This window comes from Pituophis catenifer, unplaced genomic scaffold (genome assembly GCF_029215685.1).
Source record: "Pituophis catenifer annectens isolate HBS135680 unplaced genomic scaffold, rPitCat1.0.hap2 SCAF_1, whole genome shotgun sequence".
Taxonomy (NCBI): Eukaryota; Metazoa; Chordata; class Lepidosauria; order Squamata; family Colubridae; genus Pituophis; species Pituophis catenifer.
The window spans coordinates 252069186-252088483 of NW_027256881.1; the positions used below are offsets into that span (position 1 = coordinate 252069186).

Here is a 19298-nt window from a genome sequence, read left to right on the forward strand (position 1 = left end):
CTGCATTCCATAGCAAACAAGTTATTATTTAACTTAAAAAAGTAGCAGGGGGGACACATACCCCAAGATGACACACTCTATCAAATAAAGATATTATACATGCTAACTGCTTATACAAAAATAGATCATTACCTATTACAAGTATAACACGAAGAGGTTCTAACTTGTTGTTGACAATCTGAAAAATTAAATGGGCTTCCCAGAGATTTATGTACAGTAATACTAGGTTTAGTAAAGAAATCAGCTGTATCAGGAAATTCCGCAGGTGATCGGTGGTACCCACTGGAGAGAAATCCATTACTGGGTGAAATGCCAGGACTTAGATTCTGAGAAATTCCTAAAGGGGAGATGAACGAGAAACCAAAGAAATAAAATGTTAGAAGAATAGCACTGGTTCAACAGGTTGTAGGTAAAATCTGGAACTTCTGTCTAGAAAGGTTGTTTGGAACCTCTCTTTTGATATACTTCTACTGAGTCAAGATCTTTATTTTTAGAAATGCATTCTCTCCATATGCTACCTAAATATTAAAAAATGCTAGCTACTGATTTTCAATATATTGTGATTTCTGCTTTTATACTTTTCATGTAGTGAACTTTTAATTAACTAGTTTTAATTTAATTTTCCACAAGAGTATCCCAGATCTATTAAGAATTATGAGTTCTTTTGCAAAAAAAAAAGTAGTTCTACTTATACATTATTGTTAGAATTCGTTTCATGTTAATTCATATTTGTGTTTTTATTAATACCAGCCAACACCATCCATATGCATAAATACACACATGCACACAATGTGAGTATGATGTGTATCCTACAGCACTTGTTATCTCTGTCTGAAGACAATCGAGGCCTGAAATTTTTGAACTGTATCTGGTTACTTATATGTAATTCTTAATTTATTTATCTATGGATTCACACACAGAGATTTCACACTTTGTCCTATAGCCTTTCAGAATGTCCCAGAGCTAAAGAGGGACAGAGGGAGGAACTGGAACTATACTGAAGATTTAAACACTGTTCAAATATTAAAAGGCCTAGCAAAATTTCAGCCAGCAATATTTGCAGCCTGAAAAGCTTGCTCTCAAGGACAAGCCTCTGGACTGCTTTGTAAATATTTGCAAGTACAGGTAGTCCCCGACTTGCAACCATTTGCTTACTGACCATTTGAAGTTAAAACAGTACTGAAAAAAATGACTTATGACCATTTTCACACTTACAACCTTTGCAGGATCCCCATGGTCATGTAATCAAAATTTGGGCGCTTGGCAACTGGAAGTATTTATGACAATTGCACTGTCCTGGAGTCATGTAATTGCTATTTGTAACCTTCCCAGCCAGCTTCAAACAAGCAAAGTCATAGAGGAAGCAAGATTTGCTTAACTTATCAACTGCAGTGATCATAAAATGAGGAACAACTCAACAACTGCCTTGCTTAGCAATGGGAATTTTGGGTTCAATTGGGGTCAAAAGCCAAGGACTACTTAAATATAAAAAATCTGTAACATATTTCACTTAGGCAAAATTGGCATAATGTTTATTAAAGGGGGAATCTTTACTGCCACACATGATTGTAACACCACTGTTTTGTGAACTGTGTTGGTTCCCAGTGTGTTTCTGGGGGCAATTGAACTTGCTGGTTATCACCTTTAAAGCCCTTCTTAGCTTGGGGATGGGTTACCTAAGGGAATGTCCTTTCCTAGTGATTTCTACCCCTCCAATTCAATCCAGCAGGTGGGCATTCTACAGGTCCCATCAGCCATTTTATTTTAGCTACATACACAATAAGCAACGCACAGCCTTAACTTTGGTAGCAAACAGAACAATAAAAACATCCTTTATCATTCTGCAAAATATGTATTTTATTACTTGAGCAAGCAACAAAATATTTTAATTAAAATAATCTAAGCAATTTATAATTTTAAGTTGCATAAGTGTACTGTTTTCAAAATAAACCGTTATCATTCTATAGACATCCCTATAGACAACTTACAAATAATTGTTACATTCTTACCGGCTCGCCTAGAACCTGTATTGTTTGCTGAGGTCACTGAAGATGATCTTTGTTTCGGAATTGTCAACAGGTTTGTGCCAACAACAGGCCCATTTGGATAAGATCCTTGGCTAATTGAAAAACAGGAAAAAAAATCTTTCTCCTCTTATTTTTATTAAACTAAAATACAGGAAAGTACATTTTAAAATTGCAATTAAATGTAAGACACCTATCAATGATTACAGCCAAAGGCAGGGATATTGAATAGTAAAGATAGTAAAATAAAACAAATAGTAGTAAAATAGTAAAAAGAACCCTAAAACAAAACACTGAATGATTCTCAGGTGCAAAAGACCAGGTCCACATATGAAAGTTCAAATTAACTGATTTATTGCTAAAAGGAATCAACTAATGGTCAGTACCTGATTATACTGAGATAATGGTCAATGGCAATCAAAGGGGTTTGGACTTAATTTGTGGCTACATAAGACTGATCCCTCTTTATACTCCTTACCCTGGCACCACCAGTCTTTCTCCTACAATAACATCATGCTGGCTAACAAACTAAAAGTTCTGATTATGGGAGAGGTTATATTAGTTGATGCCTCATTTTCACTGCTGCTACGCAGTATTTTGCTATAGTTTGGGCTATAGAGGCTTTGCAGTCTGAAAAAAGCAAGGCTCATATAGAAATGAAGTTTAGATAATTGTTCTTCCAGGATACTGATGAAGCAAGAGTAAGCTATGTTTGTATATGTCCCCACAAATGTAAAATAAGACATTGTTTCAATATGCCCAATTCTTCATGGGCACATACGTTTCCAATAAGGGTCACAAAATATCCTCTCTTCTCTGTTATAGTGCCAAAGGCAAAATATTATACTTAGCCCAGAAAAAAGTGTTCCTTAACTTGGGAATGGTAAATATGGACAGATAACTGGCCGCTTCCCAAAAAACTTTTGTCACCTAGGTGCTGCTTCCTTGTACTACCTGATACTTCCAATTGGAACTTAATATCACTCAAGTCTCTGCAGAAGTGTATGCTTGGCAGATTATATTCTAAGGTTCACATAATAATTGCTGATAACCTACAAGTCCTAAACTTTTGCTCTATGACATTGTTTCAGCTTTCAAAAGTTGCTGGAGTACAGCAAGGATGTTTTGGGGTGTAGATGAAGCATCTCATGGGGGTGACTAAGGTGTGGAGTTTGGTTGTGTTTTATGTTTTATTGTTTGGGGATTTACTGTTATTGTGAGTCACCCAGAGAAATATTTTAAAATGGGAGGTGGGGGTGGGGTGGTCAGGGTATTAACTGCATCTTTGGGTAAGGCAAATATAGACCTCATATAGATCTTAGAAATTTAAAGTTTAACAAGCATTCTTCCCAATATAGTTTTTAAACAATAGTTGAGACACAGTTTTAACTTGGAAAAGACTTAAGGCAACCAGTATTTGTGTGTGTGTGTGTGTGTGTGTGTGTGTGTGTGTGTGTGTGTGTCCTGTAAAATTTATTCAGATTCCATCCAAACCTGGAGTTTATTACTCAGATGCTTTGAACATAATTTGCTTATAACATTTAGTAGACTGGTAGGTCTATAATTAGCTAGGCCTTCGATATTATTTTTGGGGACTTATGGTTACCTCCATTCCACTTCTTAGGAATCTTCCCAGTTCAATCAATAAATATAAACAGAGATGTCAACAAGGAGGCCTACCAGTTACAATTCCCTTTAATTATTTCAGGTAAGACAAGTTCATTATCTGGCATCTTCCCAGTCTTAACTGATTCTAGTTAGACTTTCTGCTAAGTAATTGGAGTCAGCTATCCAGAGTGCTGAAGTCATGATAAACATTTTCACTATTGAGATTAATCAGTACTGTTAACCTAAAGTTCTCCTTCTCTTGAAGGATCAAATTGGCCAGACTATCAATTAATCCACCAAAAAAAAAAAAAAAAAGACAGTAATTTTGTCTGACTAAAAGGATGAGTTGGGGCCAGGCATCTATTATAGCTCTCTACTTTTTCTGCCTATGAATTAATTTATATAGTGATTTGAGGCTAGACAGAATCTGATAATGGAACTCAGAAGAATGAAGTTTGTAAACAAAATAGGCAACCTTAAATGTACCTTTCTCCTAACAGAAATATTACTTAGACTTATATACCACTCCATAGTGATTTACAGCACTCTCTGAGAGGTTTATAGTCAGCAATAGTCTGGCTCCTCATTTTACTGATCTCAGAAGGATGGAAGGCGGAGTCAACCTTAAGCATGTCAGAATTGAACTCTAAACAGGGGTGTCAAACTTGTGTCGTCACGTTGGTATCATGTGACTTTTTTCTCCTTCGCTAAAATGGGGGATGGGCATGGCCAGCGTGTGACACATCTGGCCCATGGGCCACAAGTTTGACACCCCTACTCTAGACTGTGAACAGAGTTAGCATACAGCACTGCATTTTAATTACTGTGCCACCAGGGCTCTTATCTAATGCCAGATAAAATAAAATTTGCTGGTTATTGTACAAATCTATGTGGCAGTCCTGTGGGCAATAGATAGTTAAACCACAATAATTTCTAAAACATCTTGTGACTTTTGAGTCATTTGAGTTATAGCATTAGCATTTCTTTCATTCCACCTTAATCACATATTGGTGTTTAATGACTCCTAAATTCTGTGCATATCTTGCCTAAGTTTCCATCAATACATTATACATTATTGGAGCTAATATGATGGCAACTCTCTAGATGTGCTACCACCTCTAACTTTAAAAGATAAAGTAGAAATTTTGGGAGAAGTGATCCAATAATCACCGACTCCCTCTATTCTCAACTTAGCTATTAATTGCTAATTAACACACTATTTAAAATGCAAAGGTCCAGGTATATGGTCAACTGTCTCAGATAAAAATCTCATTAAGCTCATTAGTTCTTTGATGAAACTGAGTGGAGAGGCACCACTAGGGATTCATCCCTATATTAACATTAAAATTGTGAGTAGAATGTATGACCATTATCAGTTATACTAGCATCGAAACCACACCAATTAATATAAATTGATTTTTTTTGCCATATTTGTTTGATGTATTTTTCAGTGTGATTTTATTTGAGATCTATTTAGAGGTGTACAAATTAAATTATTCGTACAAAATATGGCAGTATTGCAATTGCCTGACACTTTAAGGAAGACAGGAGAATTTACTAATCCACCCTTGGGTCTCTCACCTCACTGGGACAAACTGAGTTAATATAAAACCTACTTTAGTCTAATTCAGTTGTAACTCATTTGTAGTATAGTACAAGAATATCACATTTTGAAAAATATTTGAAAAAGAAATAGTCTTTTCATTTTAACCACCGTTCCAAAATATTCCATAATAAAAAGGTGCAGATGTGGTCTTTTGGGGATAGTTATTTTTCCTGATTATTACTGCCATTTCATGCAAGTCATCAGAACAACACAGCAGTATTAATAATTATTATAAGTGTACCTTATTCATAAAGTTCTCCAGGCACAGATACATAATTATATACTAACAGATATAGTAAAGGTTAAACACACAGAAATGCAGCTAAGTGCTATAAAATATAGCATAGAAACATAATATATTTTGGAAATATAATAAAAAGAGTTGTACTGTATCAGACGATAGGCCTAATTACTCCAGTAATCTCTTGCGAGACCAAACATAGGACATAGGTACAAGAGAATATACTTTTCATGCTCCCTAGCAACTACGTACTATTATCAATAGCTAATAAAAAGTAACCACATGCTGAAGACACAGGCTCTGTTGAGGGAATTTAAAAGCAGGGATCCACTTGGTCATGCTCTTTCAGTCTGTGATACTTTTTTTTAATATTGCAATGCCTTATCTATGAAGCAAACATAAAATTTACAATACACAACATAATTTAAAAGAAACAGAGAACCATCACCTCAAATATCTGCATGTAATCCTTGTTTAGTGACCTCAGTCAGGACCAGTAACTTGGTCATTAAGCAAAGCAAAGTGAAACCATAACTATGCTTATGATCTTATTTCAGCTTTCCTTTGCTTACTGACCTGCAAAGATTGTAAATGTGAGGATTAGCTGTAAAGTTTCTTTTCCATCACTGTCATAACTACAAACAGCAGCTAAACAAGACAGTCGCTAAATGAGGACTAGCTATATAGCACTTTTCTTAATTCTAAGTTCGTTGCTCAGGAGGAAAGAACACCATTTGTTTGTTTATTTGTTTGTATTTTCTAAGCTGCCCATCTCCTTCAAAGAGGGTTTCTAGGTGGTGAGAGAGGCTCTGGGCAGTGATTATATATTGATTATTTAAGAAATTTTTAATATTATCGATTGAAAGTAATGGTTACAGCTTTGCACAATACTGATTTATCTTTTGTTGTTGCCTATTAAGAAAGAAATATTTTTGATGAATAATGACTGCAGTTTATAAATCCTGAACTACTAATAAGTATTTCATTAATATATTTAAACAAATTGTTTCCTCTTAAAAAGAATAGTCCAAATTTCAAATGCTCTCCAGACAATGTGTTTAACTAGGAGATGGAATGTAGGGGAACATATTTCTGGAAAATTTTATCATTACATTCTTTTATTTATTAACTTGTCCTCTGTGCAACTCTGTGCCCATTAACTAATGCATTCTATTTCTTATAACATTAATGTGTAACGCTGTAAGTGCCAATTTAGCCCTAATACACACTGAGCATGTATTTTTATCAGAATCTATCTTGAGCTGTTATTCAAAAAGAATAATTAAGAGTTAAGGAAACGTTTATGTTGTACAATTTTCACTTTAAAAATGAATAGAAAAATAGCAGCTATGTTGTAAAACTATGCCATCTGCTGTTTAAAATGTTTAAAGTACATATGAAGCATTTAGATATGGTCAGAACTCAGAAGATTTTTGAAGCCTGGTGTTTTGTTGTCTAGATAGAGAGGAGAACTTTCAATGTATTTTATATATATTTTAGATCGTACATAAAATTGCATAATTTTGATTCATTTGATTCATTTGTCTGTTTGAAAAAAGTTATAACTTATTGAATCATATATATAATTGTGTTAAATATAATACAAATTAAATTAATAATTTAATTTATACATATTGAAATCTTATAATAAACAGTTGGTGATGAATGAAATCTGAAACTTGTTTATTTGAACCAATCAATAATATGATTCAGTAACTATTCTGACACCCATCATTATATCTATTTAATATATTTGTGGAAAATTTGTTAATAAACTTTCTCTCGCCTATGCATTTTGGCTTCCATTATCCTTCAGCTTTTTCATGACTGATCAATTAATTAGATTCTTACAGCTTCTATATTGGTCATTCACTACTGCTTATGTCAGGGGTGTCAAACTCGTGTCGTCACGGCAGCATCACGTGATGTATCAGGACTTTTCCCCCCTTCACTAAACTGGGCATGGGTGTGGCCAGCATGTGACGTATCCGGCCCGTGGGCCAGGAGTTTGACAGCTCTGGCTTACGTGTATGTTCTCACTGTTTTCTTTCTTTTTAAACATTTGCTTAAATGTTTCTTACTCTGCCCAGTAAAAGACCTCTCCATCACAATTTCTTGACCTCTGTACTAGAAACTGCATTTCTAAAACTTACTTTCTCTGACTTTTATCAGTTAAGTTTTATTTTTCAGTTTACACAAAAGAACTACTAGCATGCAAACTGGAGATTTAAATATATGAGTACAATTTTTAAAAAACCAACAAAAGATGATTCTCAAGCTTAGGGAGAAATTATTATTCGTAATGCTTTTCAATAATGTCATTTTTAGGCTATCAGATCTGGGCAGCAAAAATCTAGATAATTATTGAACTGGTATTTAATTATTTGCTGTCATCTAGTGGTCATCTGGATTTCTTCAGTTCTGCTCTGAAAGTTCTTGTGGTTCTAGTAACTGCTTGGTAGCTCTTCTTATGCATTAGCTTCAACATTCTAACTTATAGGGAAAAATTTAAAAACCTAAGAATTCATTTATTAATAAATATAATTCACCTATGACATTTAAAATTTACTGGTTCTTCTCATAAGAGCAAAACAGACTGTAGGCAACCTGATGGCATTCATCCCTTTTATATTATTTCTGAGAATTATCACCTAAACTAGAATGATAGAAACTGACTAAACGCTTTCAAGTGGTGCTAGATTCCTGTTTTTTATTTCACTGCCCAATAAATATTATACAGAAATGACTTATCATTAGTTACAATTTCATTTCTTAACTCTTGATGTTCAGAATTAGTGTTTGCTATTAATTACTGCCTAAAACACCATACTTTAAACATCTTGAATGAATGAAATAATGAATTTAATTATATATATTTTACATTATTTATAGCATTTGAGAACTGTATTGTACAATATTGATTCAATTCAATACATATGTCTGAATATTTTCTATTGTAGGTAAAAAAATACTATGAAATCTATATTGGTAATATGCTAACCTTGAAAGATTATATTCATGGTGCGACCTTTTGCCATTATTACGTTCCCATCTAGAAGTTGGATCAATAGGCAGCAAGCTTCCTAAACTTCGCCTTAACTGTGGTGTTGGTAAGCTGTTTCGGCTGCTTAGTACCTAGTTAAGAACAAGTTAAGAAAAATTATACTTTTTTCCCACAAAAAAAATCTATTTTAAATCATGCTTTGTAGTTCTCAGCAGCACAAAGATATTAGCATCATTTAATTTAAATCATTTAATTTAAATCAGCTAGATATATAATAGCTAAAGTAATTAAACTGTAAACAATTTTATCTTTAAAAAGTTTGACTACCACATTATCAGTTCTCTTTATCCATTTATTTTTCTGCCATAAGCACCACAGAGGATTGCATTTATACAAATATATTAATATTGTACTTGAGACAACACTGTCTCCAACAGTGATTGGAAAGCCTGATATGGTAGCAGAAAGTTCATTTCTTAGGAAGTTGAACTTTAAACTAAGACTTTAGTAAGAGTGGAAATTTTTCGGTTTGACTGCAAATAATAGGAGTTCAGCAATTCTAACAAAGGTGAATATTTGTAGCTTGGGGTTGACATGAGGGATCCTTGGTGCTCTGTGAGTTTGCTTGCTTTCTTACCCAAACTAGGTAACAACATCAGTGCTCTAGGTAGAATTAAGCAATTCTGCTTTTCATTACCTATAAGCATTTTGCTATTTTCATTAAGCAATAGGTTTATTTTATCTTCTGTTTATTTCCTGAAGAAGTTTATATTGCTGTTTTTTTAAACATTCTTTGACTACCTCATTCTGACCTTCATCCTTCTGAAATTCTAAAGTGACCAATTTACATTTATTTATTTATTTATTTATTTATTTATTTATTTATTTATTTATTTATTTATTTATTTGATTGATTGATTGATTAATTCGATTTATATGCCGCCCATCTCCGGAGACTCAGGGCGGCTTACAATGCGTTAAACAATAGCCTTCATACTTTTGTATATACCTGCTTAGTAGGGCTTTCGGCCCCCCCTAAGCGGTGTTATTTTTTATACAAAGTCAGCTTATTGCCCCCAGAATCCGGGTCCTCATGACCTGCTTTTTCTTTCATGACCTGCCATTTTTTTCATTTAGATCATCCTTTTATTTTTTTGTACAGCCACTTTGGCTTCTTCTGCAGTCATTTTTTTCATTATTGAAATTGTTCACAATTGTGCTTTCAGTATAGCTTTTAAAGCACATAAAATTAGCTCCTTTTCCTATTAGCTTCTCCTGTCAAACTTTTGTATTTATTAAAATCCAGAGTTCATGCTCAAGTAGCCTATTTACAGTTTTTCGTAATATTTTCTCCCAATATTTCTTCTTCTTCCAGGATGTCAATCTAGTCTCTTTTAATATCAGGTCACTAATGTCTAGTGACAGTCTCCATTTTTTAAAGGAAAAAGGTGTTAACAAGGTAAGTGATGAGTAGTGTAAGTAAACAATTTGCTGCTGGAATTCCTTTCCTCATTATTGATTAAATTCTACTGAAATAATGTGAAAATTAATGGAGGAGAAGAGGAGAAATTCAGGAACATTTTAAGCACCAAGTACTTTATTACATTGGAAGATATTTAAATATGTTATGTACATGCTACATATTGATTACAATGGTAATATTTTAACCTTGTGCAGCTTACAGTCTCCTCTTTCAGGTGAGTCTTCCATTTCTGGACAGGAATAAAACCCCGGAAAGGGAGTAAACAGGTTAATCTTTGGCCTGCATGAACCTGAGAAAGCACTTAGTGAGTTATTGATGCTTTGAAGAGAAGAAATCACATGTGGAGGAAGGACTGGATCAGACAGAAGATCAGACACTATGCTGCGAGTCTGATTTAGTACAGATAGATCAACTTCAATTCCACTGCATGCATTCTATAATAGAGAAAAATAATATTGGTTATTAATAATAGTTTTTATCTTGTACAATTTTTTTTTATAGAAATAAGAAATATGTCTCAGATATTCTGTAAAGGTACATACAACAATGTGATGCATAATATATTTTAACAAGTAAATATTGTGGAAATATACTGTAATATTAAGATAATACAAAAATAATTGAAGTTTTGCTACTTATTTACAATTTGGGGAAATATTTGCAGATCTGCATAAATAAAACAGTATCATTTCTAGGCTTTTTAAATCAAAGTGAGAATAGTATAAATTTCTGGCACAATATTGCCAGATGTATTTAAATCTTTATTTTCAATTGTACAGGTAGTCCTCGAGTTATGAATGTAATGGGGCCTGCCAATTACATTCGTAACCTGAGGATATGTTGGAGTGAATCATGTAAAACAAATATGATCACTCCCTGCTTTCACCCAAGCATTCGCCAAACTCGCATGAGATTACGGCCCACAGAAGCTTCCAGTCTCAGCATAAAAAGCATTTGCAAGCCAATGGGAGGCTTGAAGCAAGATGATTTCGCTGCCCCAAAGTCTCATTGACTTGCAAATGCTCTTGGGCTGGATGTGGTGCAGGCCTTGGTTTGCTGAGAACAGAGGCCTAAAGTAGTCTAGTGCAAGATCTCGCACACTGATCTCACACTACACTGCAGTAGTTTAGGCCAGTGTTCTTGGCAGACAGAGACCTGCACAAGATCCATGGAAAAAGGCTTTTGCCGTGGATCTGGTGCAGGCCTCAGTTTGCAGAGAACAGAGGCCTAAATTACTGTAGTGGAAGATCATGTAAGATCACTAGCACAAGATCTCACACTACTGATACAGCATTACTTTAGGTCTCTGTTTTCCGCAAATGCACCAAAGCAGGCAAGGGAACTAACAGCTCAGTAGATCATCACAAGGTAAGTGAGTCTCCACATGCCCAGTGCCTGTTGAGACCCAGTGGAAGGGGGCAGGGTGAATGTTGCAGTGCCTCTGTGGTCATTCGTGTGATTGACTGCCCTGGTGCTGCAACATTCATAACTTCAGGACTATGTTGTAAGTACGTGGGTTGGTTATGTCATAACTTCAAATGGTCGCTAAGTGAACTGTTACGTAACTCAAGGATTACCATATTTAACTGGAAGGGTGTGGCAATCTAAGTGAAATGATTTTTAAACATTAAAAAATGAAACAGTTTTCAAGATACAGAGGCAAGCATTTGTTGCTACATAATATGAACATAATACAAGTAATACTGAAGTGTATCGGTTATTCTGCATTAAATTTCCTGAGGCAGAAACCCATTTTTTTCAGAATTATTCTAAAATTATTCTTAATTACAAAAAATCAACAAATCTCATTCTTGCTTCATTTTGCCCATATATAATGCTACTTCATTGGATTCTAATGTCTGTTTTCCCTTTAGATAATACAGGAAATGTTGACTTTCCAGACACTGTCCTGGAAAGCTCATAGAGAGAACCAAATGAGATTAGTTACTTATAGCAGACTACAATAAAACAATATACAAATGAAATTCCACAACTGAAAGCAACCAAAACTAGGGTGGTGAGTGGTGGTGGGTTGAATTTATCTATGCTCCAAGGCAGTGGTTAAAATCTAAATTTTTTACTACTGGTTCTGTGGGCATGGCTTGGTGGGTGTGGCTTGATGGGCGTGGCAGGGGAAGGATACTACAAAATCTCCATTCCCACCCCACTCCAGGGGAAGGATATTGCAAAATCTCCATTCCCACCCCGCTCTGGGGCCAGCCAGAGGTGGTATTTGCCGGTTCTCTGAACTACTCAAAATTTCCGCTACTGGTTCTCCAGAACCTGTCAGATCCTGCTGGATTTAACCCCTGCTCCAAGGTTTTAACCCTAAGTTTTTTCCTCTCATCTTTCTCAGTCATTGGATGTTTTCTCACTTTCTTCAAGGCAAGAAGAGGCAGTTGTATTGACTTCTCTCAAGAGAACTACTGCTACTTGCCAACTTCATTATGTCCTTCTGCTTTTCTTCTTCCCCTTCTCTTTGAGGGGGTTTCATATCCTTTTCACCCTTGCTCTCTATGGCCTTGTATCTAACTTTTCGTAATACTCATCCCTTTTCTCAACATCAGGAAAAGTAAAAGCATCTAACATGGCTGGCTTTCCTGATAAGGATGCTTAAGAGTGTACTTGTATGCAATCTAAGAACAATTCACTTGATCCACAAGAGGGTGCTGAAAGGCTTCAAATTTTTTTCTGGGGAAAAAATAGGAGGAATATAAAAGAGCCAGATACATGTCCAGCCAGCAGTAGGTAAGGGTGCTTGTTATGTATCTGGCCCGAAATGGAGATATCTCAGTGGAAGCATCAACTTCACAATTATAAATTAATTTAGCCAGTTCTAAGAATGTTCCAGTTCTAAGGAACTCATGTGAATACACCGGTGTCAAAGTATTGGGGAGAGGGAAATTTCCCATGTACAAAACAGAAGTAGAAGAGCCACGGAGGAAGAAATATCCTGGCTTCTGGAAAAACAACAGGGGAGGGACCACTCAGTTCTCAGGAGTAGGTTATTCCATAGGGCTGTTCCATATTTGTCAGGTCAAGTAGAAGGATGATGTTTTGAGGGTTGTAAAATTTGCACCCTGGGGAATCAAAGCTGATTATCTTAGGCCCAATGAATATGTCAATTGTGAGTGTGTAGTCAGTCAGTGCCCAAGTCTATCAGAAAATATAATGGAGAAGCTAAATAAAGCTGTAACAATTCCTAATGATTGCTGAGTTCTAGAGGTTTGGTGGTCTTTCTAATGGGCCCTAGGTATGAAGTATGACATCAATTTCAATTTTAAGAGGAGGCCGGATGAATATCTTATGAATATATATATAGGTAGAATATGTGTTATGGAAGTTTTGGTGAACTTGCCTGTGCTTCAAACTATTCATGACAAAAGGGAATGACTGACTCTCTATATAAAATTTCCCCCGATTTTCTGAGAAAGAATCTACATTATTTGATGCACATTTTTATTTACAGGGCAAATATCAATTTGCTATTTTTTCCTGTTAGAATTCTTTTTATATTTTACATGTACTGACCTGATGATGAGGTTTATACCATTGCTTTAAATCCCAGTCCCAAAGAATCATCTGTAAAACAAAAACAAACAAACAAACAAACAGGAAGTTATAAGCAAATTGTGCATATTTGGTAACGTTCAACTCTTCAAATCATGAATTACAAATAAAAAAATTCTTCTATAAATTATCTATATTTCCTGCATTTAGCTGCTGTACTTCACTTCAATAAATAAAAAGTGAATATAAGGAGGTTCCTGGAAAATAGTTAATTAGTTAACTAATTACAGATTTCTTTCTCTGTAAATATTTTTCAATATATTCATTAAAAACTATTTATTTGTTCAATTTATATAGCTGCCCATATATGACTCTGGGCAGGTCAAAACAGGAAAATATAAAAAAGAATACAAAAAAGATAAGATAACAACAATAATCAAAATAATTGAAAATAAAAGCCATTAAAACCATAAAAAACACGTTACAAGAGTAACACATTCAAAATTAAAAGTGTAAAAAAACCACATATGACCGTTTAATCCAAGCTATTAATAGTATAGAAATTTAACAGGATTCACACCACCAAAATATTGTTTTCCATTTCACATTTAGAGAGAATGGGATAGGCAGATGAACTTTATTTGCATAGATAGTTTTCACTTTATTATTCATTCCCAAGTTCTCATTTTTCAAATTTCAATAGAAGTTTATGTCTTTTAGCAATCACGTGTTCATCATTTATACATAATTAAATTTCAAACTCGGTCTTGCAATATTCACAACCATAAACTCTTTTGTTTACTTTAAGTCTTTCTAATAGCTGTAAATAAGAAAACATTAGAAACTATTATTCTTCTGCCATCAGTTCTCTTGATTTTATCTTATAGCCCATGTTTAATCAAACTCATCTCTTGCTGACCCCCAATAACACTCCAGATCAGGGGTGTCAAACTGGCGGCCAGTGCGTCACGTGCAGGCCACACCCACCTCAGTTCCGCGAAGGGAAAAAACGTTGCAAAACATCACGTGACAGCAATATGAAGCTGCAAGTTTGACACCTGTGCTCTAGATGTGTCTTCTCATGTATCATCTCCCTCAGCATTAACCATGGATAGTGATAGGGTCCATGATAAGGGAGAGGTCACATGGATGCAATCCAATCCAAGGCCCACAGTGGCTCTCTCATTAGTGGCAAGTAAGGCCTTAGTCAGATTGTGCAAGCAGACCATCAGATACAACTGTTAGGTTATAAGAAATAATGGTCCTGCTTTAGTCAATAGCACCTGGAATATTAGTTGCTGATATCCTGGGCACTGCCGTTTAAAAAACATGCTGAGAAATTAGAATGTATGCAGAGAAGGGAGACTAAGTTGATAAGGGGCCTAGAGATCAATCAAATAAAGAGAAATTAGAAACAGATAACTTTTGCTTGGAGAAGAAAAAATTAAGAAGTGATTTGATAATCATCTTCCCACTAGATCTGGACAAGTGGACATGTTCCAGGTCCCCTCAGTGAAACAATGTCATCTACTGTGGTGTATGTTATAGCACCTGCCTTAAGAAGAAGCCCTGACCCTGTTGGGCCTGTAGGAAAGCAAAAAGCTTTTCCTGAGGCACTAGGGAAAGGATATTGATGGACCTGGCATAGGATGAATGCAATTGCATTTGGGCCTCAGCCTTTATTTTTTTAAAGGTTCGTTTGGAATGGAATGGAATGGAATGGAATGGAATGGAATGGAATGGAATGGAATGGAATGGAATAGAATAGAATAGAATAGAATAGAATAGAATAGGAGTAGAGTAGAGTAGAGTAGAGTAGAGTAGAGTAGAATAGAATAGAATAGAATAGAATAGAATAGAATAGAATAGAATAGAATAGAATAGAATAGAATAGAATAGAATAGAATGGACGTTGTCTTACCTGAACGTCCCTTTTCTGGGCGCTGCGTACACTATCCATGCATGGGTTAATCCTTCAGTGCTTGGCAAACAACTGAGTGAAAACAAAAGGCTTTTGTTCCCCTTTCCGGCTCCCAAGCCACGCCTCTGGTCCCATGATCCCCCAGTCTGAACGAAGGCGCAGCGGACAAGAAACCACACTATGGTAACATAAACAACTCAATTTTATTAACTCAAATTAACGTAAGGAAAGAGATTAGTCTCAGCCATAACAGTGGCAGGCAGCCCTAACGGGCGGGATATGGATAGTGTACGCAGCGCCCAGAAAAGGGATGTTCAGGTAAGACAACGTCCATTTTCCTGTGCGCTGCTCCCACTATCCATGCATGGGATATACCCAAGCTTAAACTTCCTGGGTGGGGGGCTGACTGCCCCCAGATTCATCCTCTGTCAGTACTTTTTGCAGGATTCTGCGGCCAAAGGATGCCTCAGCCGAGTTGTAGGCATCGATCCTGTAGTGGCGGATGAACGGTGTGAGGGATGACCACGTTGCAGCTCTGCAGATGTCCACGACCGAGGCTTGGGTGGCCCAGGCCGCCGTGGTGGCCGCACTGCGAGTCGAGTGCGGTAGGATCTTGCCGGGGGTCGGCTTGGCGTTCAAGTCATATGCCAGGGCGATGCAAGCCTTGATCCATCTGCTAACTGTGGCTGCTGATATCTTCTGACCCATGGACTTTGGGTTGAAGGAGACCAGGAGTCCCTCCGTCCGGCGGAAGGGAGCGGTCCGTTGGATGTAGAGGTGGATGGCACGTCGCACGTCCAGGGTGTGCCACCTCTTTTCTCTGGGGTCACGAGGTGAAGGGCAGAAATCCGGCAGGATGAGCTCCTGAGCTCGGTGGAACCACGAGTTGACCTTCGGGATAAAGGCAGGATCCAGGCGAAGAGTCACCATGGAGTCATGGAAAATGCACAAATCCTTGCGGACTGACAAGGCCGCTAGCTCTGAGACTCTCCTCGCTGAGGTGATCGCTAGCAGGAAGGTCACCTTAAACGATAGGTACTTAAGCGGTGTCGAATCTAGGGGTTCGAAGGGGGGCCCGGTCAGTGCCCTCAACACCAGAGGTAGGTCCCATGATGGGTAGCGGTGAACTGTGGGGGGCCGCAGGTTGGTGGCCCCATGCAGAAACCCCTTGATGCGCGGGTGGTGCGCGAGGGATTGGTACGGAGAGCACGCAATGACTGTTGACAACGCCGCTGTCTGTCTCCGTAGGGTTGCGGGGGCCAGGCCCTTGTCTAGGCCGGCTTGTAAGAAACGCAGAATGTCCCGAATGTCAGCTGACGTGGGGTCGATGTGCTGTTGGGCACTCCAACGACAGAACGCCTGCCATGACGACTCGTAGATGCGGGTCGTAGCTGGTCGTCTGGCCGCCTGGATAGTAGCAACCACCTCGTCTGGTAGGCTGTCCTTCTTCAGGATGACCCGTTCAAGTGCCAGACGGCTAACTGGAGCCACTGGGGCTCTGGGTGTGTGACTGCTCCTTGGCACAGAACGATCTGCTGTGGTGGGATCAGCCATGGCTGTTCCACGGACAGTGCTACTAGGTCGGCGAACCAGGGCCTCCGGGGCCAGTTCGGGGCTACTAGGAGTAGGTCGGCTTTTTCTGCCAGTAGCTTCCGAATGAGTCGCGGGAGCAGTGGGACTGGTGGAAATGCGTACAGGAGACCTTCGGGCCACTTGCAGCGCAGAGCATCGTGGTCCTCCGCTTGTGGCGTCGGGTAGCGTGACACGAAGCGGGGAAGCTGAGCGTTGGTCGGGGTTGCGAAGAGATCTACAACCGGATTTCCGAAGCGTGAAGAGAGTTCTTGAAACAGGTGAGGGTGGAGCTGCCATTCCGCTTGATCTATTGTTTCGCGGCTGAGCCAGTCCGCCCTCACGTTGGTTGCCCCGGAAATATGATCTGCTCTGATCGAGAGCAGGTGTCTCTCTGCCCAGCTGAACAGCTCCGCGGACTCTTTCATCAGGGTACGGGACTTCGTGCCCCCCTCTCTGTTGACGTGAGCCTTGGCCGAGATGTTGTCGGTCAGGATTAGGACGTGATGCCCCTGCACCGTCGTCTGGAAGTTGCGAAGTGCCAGTCTGATCGCTCGCAGCTCTAGAAGGTTGATGCTGTGCTGACGCTCTTCTTGCGACCACTGACCTTGTGTGACTAGGTTGTGGAGATGGGCTCCCCATCCCCGAAGACTGGCGTCGGTGGTAAGTATCAGACGGTCTGGTTCTAGGAAACTGGATCCCTTGAGGAGTGACGGTGATGTCCACCACCTGAGGGACCTGCGGACCTGTAGAGTGAGGCGAACCTCCTTCTTGGAGTTGGCCCTTCCCGTTCGCTGGAAAGGAAGTAGGAGCCACTGCAGGGGTCTCGAGTGTCTGCGTGCCCACGGTACGATGCCGAAGCAGGATACCATCTTCCCGAGGAGGGTTGATAGGTGGATCAGAGCAACTCTCCTCCTCGTCAGGCACTGCAGAGCTAGGGTTCGGATGCTTTGGACTCTGTCCGGTGATAGAAATACCTGGCCTCTGGTCGAATCTATCAGTGCCCCCAGGTGCAACAGTCTGGTAGTGGGCAGGAGCTGGCTCTTTGCAAAGTTTATGGTGAAGCCGTGATCCTGGAAGGTCTTGATCACCAACTCCATGTCTCTGTAGGCCTGGCTGGGTGTGGATGACAGGATCAGAATGTCGTCTAGATAGCAGAGCACCCGGATTGGGGCGGCTCGGAGCTTGGCCGCCACCACCGCTACCAGCTTGGTAAAGGTGCGGGGGGCCGACGAGAGTCCGAATGGCATTGCACGATATTGGTAGTGCCGGCCCGCATACTCGAATCTCAGGTACTGACGGTGATGCGGGTGGATTGGCACGTGCAGATAAGCCTCCCGGAGGTCGACTGACTGAAGGAAGTCGCCCTGTCTCACTCCCGCTAGGATGGACTTGAGGGAGTGCATCTTGAACCTGCGGTATCTTACAGACAGGTTTAGGCGCTTTAGGTTCAGTATGCCCCTCCAGCCCCCGGAGTTCTTGGGAACCAAGAAGAGGGTCGAGTAGAATCCTGAGCCTCGCAGGTTGTGCGGGACTGGTTCTATGGCCCTGACCTCCAAGAGGTGGGCGATCTCTTGTGACATTAGGTCCTGAAGCTCCAAGGATCGAGGGGTTGGACAACGGACAAACCGGTGGGGCGGCTGGCCGGAGAATTCGATGGACAGTCCGGAAGAGGTCGTACGCCTTACCCAGGAGTCCGAAGTTGAATTGGCCCATTGTTGATGGAAGAGAATGAGCCGCCCCCCTATGGGCCCTGTGGCCCTGGAGTCATTTACCCCTTCTGGCGGGCTTAGGGCCGGCACCACGGAAGTTGCGTTTAGGCTGCTGGTGTCGCCCTCGGTCTCGGAACTGTTGTCTGTCGTTGAATCTGTCTCCTCCCTGGAAATGGAGACGATGTGAGGCGGACCCCCTGGGTCCGGCGCCTGCTCGAAAGGGCTGCTGGGGCGGGTAAGGCGAGTACCTGCGATCTTGGCGCCTGTATGTTGACGGGAGGATCTTTCTCTTGTCCTTCCCTTCAATCAGTAGTGGTTCTAGCGGGGCCCCGAACAGATCTGGTGCTTTGTATGGGGAAGCCGCCAACTTCCACTTGGCTTTGAAGTCGGCTTTCCAAGGCCGAAGCCAGAATAGCCTCCTAGCCGTAAGAGTTGAGGCCAGCGCCCTTGAGGCGAACTTGGCTGAATTCAGGGAGCTGTCAGCCGTGTATTCGGTGGCAGCTATTATCTTATTTAGATCTTGATGCAATCTAGTGTCCTCCGGTGGGAGTCTGTCCTGCAGATGACGGAGCCAAATGAGCGAGGCTCTATTGAAGAAGGAAGAGGCTGTCGCGGATCTG

The 19298-nt window shown here is 39.5% G+C and overlaps 1 protein-coding gene across 1 annotated transcript in view; it reads right to left on the reverse strand.

Annotated features, from left to right (window-relative positions):
* The window catches only part of PDE3B (phosphodiesterase 3B), a 53119-nt gene that overhangs the window by 14811 nt on the left and 19010 nt on the right, over positions 1–19298 (reverse strand). Inside the window, exons 2-6 of the mRNA XM_070957452.1 lie at positions 13498–13548; positions 10152–10400; positions 8481–8614; positions 2010–2119; positions 133–337 (exon numbers count right to left, since the gene is read on the reverse strand). Of these exons, the coding sequence (XP_070813553.1) occupies positions 133–337; positions 2010–2119; positions 8481–8614; positions 10152–10400; positions 13498–13548 (749 nt within the window). The remainder of the gene's footprint in view (positions 1–132; positions 338–2009; positions 2120–8480; positions 8615–10151; positions 10401–13497; positions 13549–19298) is intronic.